This window comes from Nymphalis io, chromosome 16 (genome assembly GCF_905147045.1).
Source record: "Nymphalis io chromosome 16, ilAglIoxx1.1, whole genome shotgun sequence".
Taxonomy (NCBI): Eukaryota; Metazoa; Arthropoda; class Insecta; order Lepidoptera; family Nymphalidae; genus Nymphalis; species Nymphalis io.
In genome coordinates this window covers 4,284,048-4,298,573 of record NC_065903.1, presented here as the reverse complement: position 1 = coordinate 4,298,573, position 14,526 = coordinate 4,284,048, and the positions used below count along the sequence as shown (strand labels likewise).

The 14,526-nt window shown below is 30.3% G+C and overlaps 1 protein-coding gene across 1 annotated transcript in view; it reads right to left on the bottom strand.

Annotated features, from left to right (window-relative positions):
• LOC126774518 (collagen alpha-1(XV) chain-like) overlaps positions 1–14,526 on the bottom strand; it is a 68,742-nt gene that overhangs the window by 21,152 nt on the left and 33,064 nt on the right. Inside the window, exons 3-10 of the mRNA XM_050496083.1 lie at positions 7,615–7,663; positions 7,179–7,207; positions 6,270–6,317; positions 5,919–6,056; positions 5,556–5,750; positions 3,200–3,355; positions 1,084–1,201; positions 649–729 (exon numbers count right to left, since the gene is read on the bottom strand). Coding sequence (XP_050352040.1) covers positions 649–729; positions 1,084–1,201; positions 3,200–3,355; positions 5,556–5,750; positions 5,919–6,056; positions 6,270–6,317; positions 7,179–7,207; positions 7,615–7,663 — 814 coding nt within the window. The remainder of the gene's footprint in view (positions 1–648; positions 730–1,083; positions 1,202–3,199; positions 3,356–5,555; positions 5,751–5,918; positions 6,057–6,269; positions 6,318–7,178; positions 7,208–7,614; positions 7,664–14,526) is intronic.

Here is a 14,526-nt window from a genome sequence, read left to right as displayed (position 1 = left end):
ATCTCTCAAGCCGTTGCTAGCAGGAAATGAAATATTCAAAGAAATTTATATTTTCAATAAACTTCTTAGTCTATCATTTCAGTTTACTTTATTAAAATATTATATAATTGGATCTAGACAAAATCTCTATTAAATATAGAAGCGTTACACTTGCTGAATTATTGTAAAAATATACTAGTAGATCCAAAATAAATACCTCAGACCTGAGAAACAAATGCGAAGGAAACTTTATCAGCTTATAATCGTAATAGGCGCTTATATAACAAACGTATTATTATTTATATAAATAAGAATAAGATAGTGTTTGTAACAATAATTAATGACGAGTACAAAAACAAAGCCCCGAAACTAATGTATTAATAATTCATGAATCTTGACCCCAATTCAAGGTAAGTTTCTCGAAATTTCAACCGTATTTGATTATGTATGAAGTACTGTTTAGTTTGAGAATTTTTATGAGATATACGATAAATAGTTAAGTTTGAAACTTGTTAAGGAAATAGACTTCGAAACTTTAGATATCGGTAAAAGCTTTTAAAAGATTTTTTATTATGTTGTATTAATAAATTGTAAACAAGATTTTAAGATTAGCAAATAAAAAAATGGCGTAAGGATGTGTCGATGGATAATATCGTTAATTATATTTACCTGTTTGAGAAATGTCGGTTACTGAATCTTCAGAAATACTCAGCACTAAAGGTCCTGGAGGCCCTGGTAGTCCTCTAGAACCTAAAAAAGCGTTAGTGTTTTTTAAAACATATAACGTTCTAGTAGTTTTAAGATTGAACTGAGACATGAAGCTTTTCGAAATTTCGAATAAATATCAACGAAAGTCATAAATGTTATTCGAATTAAATGTTCTATAATGACGCAACACGAATAATTTTCTGAATAAAAAACGCCGAGCGTAACTCGGAACTATAACAATAAATAATATTTGAACTAAATATTTCGGAATTCGAAGGCACTAGCAAAGGAATAAGGATTTGCCGAATCGTTGCCGTAAAGGCCTGAATACTTGCACGTTTCGCATAAATAAAGGGTATAGTGAAACATAAAATTTGATGGCTGTTAGTTTGATACCTTTTTCACCCTTTTCTGCGGGACGACCATGCGCGCCAGGCAGCCCAGGTGTCCCATCCTTCCCAGGTTGCCCGCGTTCCCCTTTCTCGCCATGTGGCCCCCGTATGCCCACATACCCCTAAAACATAGTTATAACCTGGGGTCGAACAAATAACATCACGTTACGAGGGTCGATTTGACGGTTATTGCGTTACTCAGTTTATTTTCCACATTGCCACTTACTGAATGGAAACAGTTTGAAGCGCAGATTTGATTTTGAATTTAAAATATGTTATGGAATTTGGTTTATAATAGTTGTAGCGCAGATAATTTTACAACTAAAAAAATGCTACGATTAAATAGTATTTGGATGACATTACTAAAGCTATTTCTCGATATTTTTAATTAAACATTGTATATAAAGATAAAAATCAAAATAACCGCGTGATTGGAAAAAGTTCTAAGTTTAAAATTGAACCAAAGATTACACCGTTTCATTGAGTTATTTGTATTAAAAGAAAATTAGTAAAGATAACAATATTTATGTAATTAATTTAAGTGATAAAAATATGGATAGTATAATAAAAATAAATGAGTTAATAATCTATTTTATATTATGGTAACGTTCCTAATTAAAGTAAATTTTTTATATGTAATTCTTGGAATTAAATTTATATGTTTTAAAATATTTATAATTTGAACCAATAAAATTACTTTAAAGATCTACAATATTATGATGTTTAAAATAATATTACAATGTGAAGTTATTTTATTGAATACATATTAAATTTTGTAGATTTTATACCTTGTCTTACTGGCCTTATATTTATAATATCTACAAGTATATTTTAAATTATATGTATAATTATATATCTGCTATATTAAATTAAAGACTAAATGAAAAACATATTAAATTATTCTGAAAAGTAGTTATTTTTTATAAAATATTTTTACATTAAAAACTTATTTTGTATTTGACCTATTTCATTATTATATATTACTGGTCTGTACGATTATTTTTTTATAATGAGTAATTTTAATGAATAGAAAAAAAAAATTTGTTCAATGTGCGCTGTATATGTTGGAAATTAAAATATAATGGTAAAATTAAATGATCATTATATTAGGAAAACTTTATTTAATGATATCAATGAATATATATTTATAGGTCTCCTCTCTCTCCCTCTTCACTCTCATAATCCGATGGAATGGCAATCAAAAGGCCAATGGCTTTGTGTACTTTCTATGCTGAGCTTTTACAGGGACTTTATTTTAGAGAGGTTTGGTCACTGAGTGATCATGCCACCCCTATAGAAATAACTAAACATAATAAACCTAGCTTACAAAATCAACCTTATACATAACAAAATTTAAATAATTCTATGTCTTAATCCTGCTTTTACTACTCTATACAACATTCTAGCCTGATCCGAGAGAGAATAGGCCAGTATGCTGTTAAAAGCTCCTATGTCTAATAAATGAATATTAAATATTATTAATAAAATATTTATTTCTGCTTCATTTCGGACACATTCAGCTAACGTGTAATGTACATCCTCATACTTATTGCATTATGTGCAAGCAGATAACACCGCCTTACCAATTAAGGAGGCAAAACTATTCAGTGGAATGTAATAGGAACTTTGTTGACAGAAAAACTCAGCATGGAGCTGAACCCAGAACCTCGGAATTTGGAAGATTATCAACAAGCCAGTAAGCTAACAAGGCAGTCAGTAAGTTAATACTGTCAAAAAATATCATTTTGAATGAATGATAAATATAATTTTGAATTTAAATTAAAATTTCCATTACAATAAAAACACTAACAATAAGGAATAATTACATTTATTATTCAAAATCACGCATTTGTTTGACGTCAAATTTAAATATAATATCAATAATATTTTAAATATCCTGATTCCCTTGATATATATTTAAAGTTTTTATTTTTTGTAATTTGAACTCAAATTACAAAAAATAATGTATTTGCTTCGGGCGATATTTTCCAAATTAAATATCGAATACCCGAACAAATATTCATTAAAATATGAAAATCAAAATCAACATTTACAAATTACCCAATACATTATCAAACACGGACAAAAAATATTCTGATACGGAATTTCATTTGACTTACCGGTTCACCTTTATCGCCTTTAGCCCCGTGTAATCCTTTTTCACCTTTATTTCCGGGAAAGCCTCTTTCTCCTTGAGACCCCGCGAGCCCCATTGGGCCTCTCTCGCCCGGGGGTCCAGGAATTCTACGATCGCTTGCATAAAATTCCGTTGTTTCCTGTCAAAATTTCATAATGAGGAATAGTTAAAAAATTATTGTAAATTTTGAATTGACGCTGACAGAAGTATACGATTGAACAGAAAATTCGAAATATTTCAAATATTAAAATATTCTTTTAAGCAAAATAGACGAAAAAAAATCATCCTTTTTTATTTGAAATGAACTTAATATTTTTTATTATTGGATAGTTAAGCAAACTGACAAATGGGCTATTTGATTCTATTTTCTAAATTGTAACGAATACGCATAAGGATAACTTCATACGTTATCAAGTAGTAATAAAATTTTAAGTGACTTAAATTTTAGTACACACACATATTATTTACTAGTTAAGTTCTTTATTTCAAGATATATCTCAAAATAAATGATCAAACTTTATTGTGTATTTAACTAAACATGTCTATCCAAATATGTCAGGCATTAGCCACGCTAACTAACCGAAATAGAAACATTACCAATTTGCTTGTTTAGACGCACGATAAATTATAACTTCCGTAACCCGTAACCGTAACAGCCTGTGAATGTCCCACTGCTGGGCTAAAGGCCTCCTCTCCTCTTTTTGAGGAGAAGGTTTGGAGCTTATTCCACCACGCTGCTCCAATGCGGGTTGGTGGAATACACATGTGGCAGAATTTCAGTGAAATTAGACACATGCAGGTTTCCTCACGATGTTTTCCTTCACCGTAAAGCACGAGATGAATTATAATCACAAATTAAGCACATGAAAATTCAGTGGTGCTTGCCCGGGTTTGAACCCACGATCATCGGTTAAGATTCACGCGTTCTTACCACTGGGCCATCTCGGCTCATTAATTATAACTTGTAGCATATTAATTATTGAATCCATTGCTTACCTAAAACGAAAATATAATTTAATTAATTACTTGACAACTTTATACATGTGATCAGCATTTAAGAATGGATCATTGATCGGAAGAATAAGGAAATCGTTGATTTCGTTTTTATTACACGAATTATAATATATATTCTTGACCTCGAAAGTCGAGCATTGAGGGAAACGAAGAAAGAATTTCATTAAAATTCATTAAAGCTATTTTTGTGTATCAGATTTCAAAGCAAGTGTTTCAATATTCAGAAATTAAGAAAAAATATTATTTAGTTTTATTTAATGTTATAATAATATTCCATCATCATCATATGATATATGCCTTTTTTTCACGCTGGAAAAATGCGTTACGCGTTTCCCCCACGAGAACAGTGGGGGGGTATATGGGGCTCACCGGTATCCAAGGGGCCGAGTGCACCCGAACATCGGAACACCCACTAAAAAACCAGCGGTATCCTTTCTTGTTGTTTTCTGTTGCTGCTCGCCAGTTCTGTTAGCTTGAACTAGGCTTGACACGCTACGGCGTGTCTAGATTTTAATCAATAATAATATTTCAATTAATGACTTCAAATTGCTTAGCCAATAATTAGAATTATAATATAATAAAGAAAATATAATATTGATAAGCGTTTTCAACGCCCTTGCTTTATGGATAAAAAATATATGAGCATATTTATTTTCTTGGTGTACCAGAAAGGTTTTAGGATGAAATTCCAATTAAATGGGGTAGGGAGGGGTCAAATTTGCTTTTAATGGATCAATCCTATGGTGTGTCTACGTTTTGGCACCGTAAGTCATTAAAGGTAGGACGCACTGATTAAAGACCCTTAAGCGACTGCGAGATCGATGATTACCGATGACGAGTCACATTTAAATCCTCTGTTTCTTATATTTTTGATGTAGTGGGTCTGTCAAGACCCACTACATCTGTAAGACAAGATTAATTTTTATGTGTTATACATCATAATAATGATTGTAATAAAATAATTTAAAATCTTATCATCGAATTAATTGGTTTATAAACAAACACAGATATTTAAACACGATTAGAATACGCAAATTAAAATTTAATTAATTAATTTGTATTCAATTTGATGTTTAATGTAGTATTTATATAAAACGAGCAACAGATCATTCTATTATTGCTTTTATAAATGTACCCACATTCAGTTGCAAGAAATGGAAAGTAAGTAAGGTAAGGTAAAGTAAATCGATATTTATTTTAAATGTATCTAGAATTAGATAATTATATATATCATATTATAAAGGTCATATTGAGGACGACAAAGTAAAGTGATTGTTCGCTTATTGGTCGTAATCTAAAATAATATTATTCTCACTTGTACTTACGATCAGTGCAGACGCAATAGCTCCTGTAGGCCCTGGAGGTCCGGGTGGCCCTTGAAGTCCAGGAGTACCATCAACACCTGGTTCACCCTTTGGACCCATTTGTCCTTCAATCCCTGGTGCACCAGTTTCACCTTTTTCTCCCCAATCACCCTTAGGGCCGGGAGGCCCTACTGGACCCGGGTCTCCCATTTGTCCCTAATAAGTAATTTAAATATATCAATAATTAAAATAATTTATAAATACACTTAATTTTGTCTTCGAAAAAATTCTAATTATTTATAATTTAGAAATCCTAGATGGACCACCGCGACAGATTATATCCAAAATATTCTTTGTAAAAGCTACTATACATGTAGCACTTACAGTTTTTCCGGGTGCACCGGTTGTTCCATCAGCACCAGTAGGCCCCTGAGGTCCTGGGGGGCCCACTAATTCTGTCATAGACTCTAATATCTGGGATATATCATTAATGCTGCACTGACATCGAGATGACAACGATACCTATGTCAGAAAATATGAAATAAATAAAATTAAGTTTCAGTTTAAATACTTAAGCTAAAGATTGTATTAATACTAAGTATTTTTGGATATAATATCAAGAGAATTGAATTTCGAATCGTTAAAATATTCAGAATAATTTGTTTATTCAGTAAATTATGTGAACAAAACAATGAAACCAAGCAATATTTCTATACAATACATAAAACAACTTACGTCTTCATCTGTCTGGTCCTTTCCGGATGTGCTAATTTCTGCGATCTCCTAGTAAGACAATACAGTTTTAAAGGGTACCTCATAATGTTATATATTATGCAGAGGCGAGTAAGCAGAGAGATTAATTGTGCTCTATCTTTTGTGATGATATATTAAGATTAATTGTTTTATTCATAAAGTAAATTAGACTAATGATGTATAATAAGAAAAGAAATCTAACACAGATGATTTTCTATTATTTAACACTTTTTATGGCTGTTATTCAATAACGCTTGAATGACTGAAAGGATTCTTAAAAAAATATATAAATCATTAATATCGGTATAATATATACCATTTTTTTGTACGTATTATTCACAGTTGGTAACGAGATTTGCGTGTAAGTTTCCGGCATAGTACTATTTACAATAAGTGGCAGGTGTATTTTAGCTGATAATGTTACAATTATATATATCCAATTAATTGTTTATATAAAAAACAAGTGAAAAGGCATTGAAATACTTGCTAATTGCTGGTATTCTCTATTTATAGTAAAAATAATAATCACAACACTTTCTTTGCTTAGATTGATTAAAAAATAATTATAATAATTAATAATTATGTCAGAAATATGAAGCCATTACCAATAATTTACGAAAATATAGAATATGAATGAGAGCAGGACCGACTTTAAGTCAAATTTAACTAAAAGGTGAGAGCGGAAAGTTATATAAAATAATAATTCTATACAATATAAAACGATTTTGATAAATATATTTTTGTAATGGAAATGATATACTTTGAATAATTATTAAAATGATACTTTCATATAATTGTTAAAATGAATATGGTTTTTTTTAATTTACATTGTCAATATCATGTAACACATAATGATCTTAAAATTAAACGGTTGATAAACATAATACTTACGATTTCATCTTTTTCTCCTTTATGGACATCTGAAGAATATTGTAATTATAAAAATCAATCGAATAAAAAATATTATTAAACTTACTATGGTTATGAACAAAAGAAAAATCTTAAAGACAGTAAATTATAAACTATGAAGCTGATATTTTTATAAATATCAGTTTAAAATATACAATCGACAATATTGACATGCGTCTTTGCATACATGCAGATTACTTAGGCTTAACTTGCAAATATCATATTAGTTGGCAATTTATTTAATACATAATATTGCTAGTTGGTTGGTATTGACCACTTGATGGTATGTGGTTATCACTCACATTCGCAAGAAATTCTAATCATTCCTTCATCGTAAATGTGCCAATACTGGAAAATAAGATGTTATGTCCCTTGTGCCAGTAGTTAGACTGGTATTGTTGTTTAACTAAATACTCACATAGCGAAGAATGTGATACGACTGGTAGTCTGTTTTCATCCGGATTTACCTGAAACAATTAAATTAATATTGTAATTGGTAAATGAATATTAAAAATACCTCAATCACCCCAATAAATACAAAATATGTTATCGAAAATATACGAGAAATCGAATTCAATGTAAAAACAGTTGACGTACTCGTAACATACTTCGGTTACAGCGACTAACCAATCTCGTCCAATAGTGTATAAGTGTGTTCGCAGACACAAGTGCACTCTCTATTCCCTCCCTTTCATAATAATAATATAACGGAACGGCATCCTGATACGCTTCGAGGTGCAATTTGATCTGTCACTGAGAACATTTCAATAGAATCTTCTCTTTATTGACCTTTGGTTTAAACTAGAACTCCAGGGTCAAAAGTCTTATAATCTAGATAAATAAGAATAATATTTTAAATTCTGTTCTTATTTTTCTGGTAACAAGTATTATCGTATATATTGAATTGAAGCCTGAATTTTATGAAGCGTCATCGTGAATAGGATTTGACCAACTTTAAAATACTTCTTACATCCATTATTTAATAATAATAATAAATTATTATTTAACAACAAAACCTTTAATACTATTTAATACTTAAAATTTCTCCGTTAAAAATGGGTGAAGATCTTAGGATTAAGATTTATAGGTAAAATGTTGTCATTTATTGAAGGTGGTCTAATGAAAAACTTTAATACTTGAATTTTCATTCGGATTATGATTGAAATTGGATTTATTGGAACTGTGTCTAAATATCCTATTGCTGGGCAAAGGTTACGTCTCCCGTAACGAGAAAGTATATACCATGCTACTTCAGAGTCGGTTGACCAAGTGAGACATACATTTTAATTTAAGATGTTTTCATTTACCGCTAAGCGTGAGTTTAATTATTTTAAACGCGAATTGAGTACGTATCAACTCTATTCTACTCGCTCGGTTTAAACGCAATCAACTTTTATAATATTCATTTAATTATGACATATTCTCATATATATACGTTAACTATGGAAACATTGAAACTTTTTGTATATTGTTTAAGTGTGTAATTAAAAGATTTTATTCACACTAAACATTTTTTATTTATTAGCGGCCAGCTACGGCTTTATACGGCTTGAATAATTGTCTATCTCAGCAGATATTTTATAGAAAAAAAATTGATACCTTGAGTTACATTACTGCAATGTTTATAGGGATCTTCAACTTTTTTTTTAAATTAATTGTTGCCTATGTTACTTGCTGATAATGAAACTTTCTGTAAGTGATAGATTTTTTTTTTAAATCAAATTTGTAGTTTTTTAGTTTATCCATTACAAACAAACACAAAAAAACAAATCTTATCTCTTTATGTGTATTAAGTGATTGATATAATTATAATTAAGGGTGGCAATATGTAAATGTATGATTTAAAGTTACAAACATTTTCCAGGGCTTGACATCAACTTCAAACAGTTATAAAGCCTTTTAGTTAAAAAATCCAATTGAGTTATTTTCAACTTTATAATAGCAATATGAAGTAGGTATAATTTTATTTTTAAAACTTTTTATTTTTTATTTTTAGTTAAAAATGTAAAAGCCAGTAGTAATATTGAGTTATAAACGCTGTTTGAAGAGTAAATTTACTTAATACAATATAAGTACTGGCCTCCAGCTATGTTTACAACTAAAAATGGATAAAAAAAACTATTGTTACGCGCGACGACGAGCCGCAAGCGATAGCTGAGAAGGTTTTCGTACGGCGAAACGCATTCGGTACCGCATGACGGACGGGTCGTGCAAGATGTTTACGTGGGTTTGTCATATATTTAAAAATTGTTGTATTTCATTTTGTATAAAAATAAGTGTTTTATTGTTCATACCAGTAATTGACTGTAACACTATATAAAGTTTTAAAAGTAAAATTTAATGAATACATTTTGTGCTACGTTTCTTTGTGTAACGTTTACGTGAAACGTTTCTAAGGGAAAAAGTTCACTTCTACCCATTTTTTGATGCAAAAACAGAATGATAAGGTTTTCTTTTCATTTTTTTAAAGAAAATACATATCATGAATAAAAGTAGGTATAACCTGAAAACACGAAAGAATCATAATAACAATAAATCATTATATCGTGGTGTCTCAGTGGCTCATCAGCAAATTATCGTGGACACAATCTAACTAACGATCGTTTTTCGTGTCCTGGGACAGTCATTTTTAGTGCCATAATTCGTTTTATAGCCAAAGATAAGTCAAAGGAAATTTGTTTTACAACCGTCTATAATTTATTTAGCCGTTGACAGACCTAAGTTAAACAAAAATGATTGATAGAATACTGTTTCTAGTTGTTTATAAGCTTACAGAAATCAATCACTTCATATTTGAGTCTATATATAGTAAAATTAAATGGTTATATAACACAGGTTTGTTCTTGGGTAGGTTTTTTATATCAAATAGGTTTATTATTATAAGTTTTTATTTAATAGCACTTTTTATATATTCGTAAATCTTGTTACTAATTTTAAATTATACTAGGCCCCACCGATTGATTGATCTGAATTAAATTGAATTTGGGATACATATATTTATTATTTTTATGGTTTGGGGCAAACTGTCAGAAGGCTGATGGAAAGTAACTACCTTCGCCAATAGACATCTGAAACACCGAAGACCAGTTGCGTTGCCGCCCTTTAAGGAAATAGTGAAATTTCAGTAGTGCTTGCCTGTGTTCGAACCAGTATCATCGGTGAAGATTCACTTCTTCCAATACTGGATGGTATTCCCTTATATATGAAAATTATATTATTTGAGTGTATTAAAATACACTCAAATAATATAATTACCTTTCATATTTACGACAAAACACATTTCCATTTAGGGATGTCACCTTCATATTAAATTTTAATAATGCTGTAAACCGTTGACTACCTGTCGATTAACCGAGGTTTTGCGGTTTTGCGACGAACCGATCCTTTTATTGCTATCTCATGTTATGCCTTACATATACTTAGGTTAAAAAGGGACAGAAAAGAGGGGTTAAGTTAATTTCTCTATGAAATATTAATGTTTATTTACATTTTTATGCAAATTTAAAGGGAAACATTTGCACAGTTTTTATATAGGATAATTTTGCTTTCGTTCCGTGTAATTACTATGTATGTATGTATGTATAAAAGATTTTGTTGCTTTAAAGCCTTACTTGTTTTTGTAATTGGTAACAATAAGGTTATACATATTAATTTTAAATTTTCATACAACCTTTTACATAATTAAACTTGAATATAAAATTAAAGATATTTAATTTAATTTTAGCTAAAAATTCTCAAAATCTTCTATTGGAGTACTTAAATTTTTAATTTTGATTTAAATACGAACTGCAACACTGGAAATTTTACTCCTTTCGACAGGTATATATCGCTTATAATATGAATTTTCTTAGACTTAGAAGCGATTTGAGTGAAGAACAATACCAAAAATACTGAACCGATGTACATAAAATTTGGCCTTAAGCAAGCTTGAACCTCAAGGAAGGATATAGTCTCCTTTATATACGTGAACCCCTCTAGCCCCATCCCCCTGACATAAGGGAGTACACTAGTACACAATAGTAAATGGCAGGGTACACAATAATAATTTTAAGCCGGCACATGCGGAGCCTATTTATACTAATATTATAAATAGGTAAAGTTTGTGAGGTTGTAGAGAGCAATCTCTGAATCTACCAAATTGATTTTGAAAATTCTTTTACGAATAGAAAGTCACATCATTTGTGAGTGTTATAGGCGATATATTAACCCGAAAAATGAAAAGACTTTTTCGTGATAGTGGGATTTGCAAAATTAGTCGGAGAAAAAACGGTCGAACGAAAACGTTTCTTACGAACGCTGCTTTAACGATGAGAGATATATGATTGAGTTCTAGAGAAAAGTTGTAGAACTTGATAATGCCTACAAAAAAGTTTGAGACAGCATATGTCTAAGTTTTATATTTAAGTCACAAAAAGTAGTTTTTTATATAAAAAAAATAATTTAAATTATTAGGCCATGTTTATTGGTCATATTATCGACAATTATAATTTTTTATCAAAGTAAGTAAACTTAAAACACTCTTGTTTTAAGTTTGCTGTAAGATTTTTCTCTTTTACTGCATTTAATTGGGACCAATGGTTAAAGAGATAATGTGATATAGGTATGGAAAAGCCACCGTGTTGTAATCTATTGAGTGATATTTCTATTAGACGGTGTTTTCCATATACAACACGTCAAATTATTTAGAAATAAATTGCTTTATTACAAAGGAAATGTTTATTTATATAAAATTCGTTTTACGTTTGTTTTTTTGGCTGCATAATTTACGAGATAATTTAAAATATCAAATACGTGAAACAATTTCTTTAATGTTCGGCCAATCGATCACAAGTAAAAATGTTTACCGCCCAACGAAGTGGGCATGGGTCAGCTAGTTTATATTATATTATAACGTTTTGTTTTATTTTATTCTGATAGAACCACTAACAAAACTATGTATTTTTATTTTATAAATTACAGAATATTAGGTCATTACGCTACATTAAATATAATTCTTGTTACAAGTAGTCACAACATTCAAATTAACACTTATTAACGTACAATAAATTGTATTAAAAATAATTTTCAATATTTGCAAATGAATAAAAAATTAATGTAAAAAAATATATTGGAAATAAAATAACATATTTAGTTAGTGGGTACTGCATAATTTCCATTTATTTATTGTCACATATTGTCACACAAATATCAATAGACTTATCTATATAATGAAAACGACATGAAGACAGTTGTCTTGCGCCTTATATTTTTGGTGTTATCAATTTGCCGTCCAATCCAACAATAGAGTTGCAGTGCGACTGTGTTTTCTCACATACCTGTACACTATATCTTTTTTTTTTATAAAATAGGAAGGCGGAGGACGAGCATATGGGCCACCTGATGGTAAGTGGTCACCAAACGCCCTTAGACATTGGCATTGTAAGAAATATCAACCATCGCTTATAGCCAATGCGCCACCAACCTTGGGAACTAAGATTTTATGTCCCTTATGCCTGTAATTACACTGGCTCACTCACCCTTCAAACCGAAACACAACAATATCAAGTATTGCTGTTTTGCGGTAGAATATCTGATGGGTGGGTGGTACCTACCCAGACGAGTTAAGTTGATAGCTAGGTTTCGAAGTTTTCAGTAATTTGTTCAGAAATATAATATTATAACTAGCCAAGAGAAGTAACTATTGAGTATTCATTGGTTCGTGATTGTGCCAATTATTATTTTTTTAATTACTGGATGAAAATAGTTTTAAAAGTAATATTTGAATAAAGTATTATCAATAATCTTTGTTAAATTTTAACTCCACGTTAACAAACGTTTAACTTCGACAGCTATCAATATCAGCTAGCAGTTGTATATTCGTTTCTTTTGTGATAACAGTCACTTTTATTGCTTTAAATATTTTCAATAGCTACAAATTAAGTAATTTGTAGCTATTGAATCTCAACAATTTTTCCGTCGCTGGAAAAAAGGAATTTATAGCAGTGTAACAATACGAATTCTTTTCAAAAAAGCCTATTTCCATTTCCGTGACGGTGACAGTAGATTAATGAAGGGAGACATGCGATGGAAAGGAAAATATACACCTTAACAAAATCACGACCCGTCTTCGAGAATCTTTGCTTAGATAAAAATAATTCATTTAAAAGTGGCTTAGTATGGTCGATACAAAAAAATTTGCGTGCGTTTTCACTTTAAAACACCAATAAAATTTTACAAGATTAGGCTTATATAAAAAATTTGACGGTTTTTTACAGCTGTGTATATTTCATAATAAAAAAATGTAAGCGGTTTCAAATCTGTACAAGAACCACAGATTTTTTTTTGTGTTTTTCTAAAGTTTCTTATCACATATTGCGACTAATAAAGTGTGTATTTGAATCAATAAAATGTTTAAAGTTTGGAATCCAAAGTTCTAGTTTTCAAATTTAGATTTCGTTGCAAATCCGTCTTACAACGTCTCTCCAATTTTCTCCATCCCCTGCCAAGATAAAACTAGGATAGTACAAGCGCACTCACTCTTGGCATAGTTAATCAGGCGTCTTACGAAACAACCCTATTACATAACATTTATATTTATGTAACCTGTACTGTTAACTATATTAAAATCCAAATCTCTTTTAAAATCAACTCATCATTTATGTCATTACATCATTTTATTTTAACACTTACTTCTTCAATTATCATTTAATTTATAATCAGAGTGTCAATATATTTTATTAGGCTATATTTTGTTTTAAACATTTAATTGAATATAAGGTATATTTACAGTCGTTAATATCCCTTTGCTTAAGGATTCATGAAACTTCTAGTGAAGGCAAAGGATTAGGAGCTTAATCGAACTCAGCTGAAGTATGGAGTGATGAATATACATTTCTTAGTCAAGAAACATCCAAGTTACTTCTTGAATGATATTTTCCTTTTAAAATTATATTGGCTTATATATTTTCAATTCCCTTTTCTGTAGATTTATCGTATTGACGGGCTTAGATTATAAATAATATGTTTGTTGTTATGTTTTGAACATACGCTGCGTAAACATGGGTAAGATCATGAAATCGGTTAAAGTGGTGCTAGTGGTTGTGGTTGAAAATTACGACGATGGAAAATGGACACGGACATAAGACAAACCCTACGACTACTACCCAGGCTTAAGACGACAGCATCGATACCGTGGACAAGCGGATGGGCATGAACAAAATTCAAAAGCACCCAAAGGTCAAGATTTTCGTTAAGATTGTTAACCTCATGCCAGTCAAAAGGACCTTAAGGAACCTGTAAAGTGCAAGAAATTTCGTTTCAACATACAAGTCCACTTTAAAAAAAGATACAA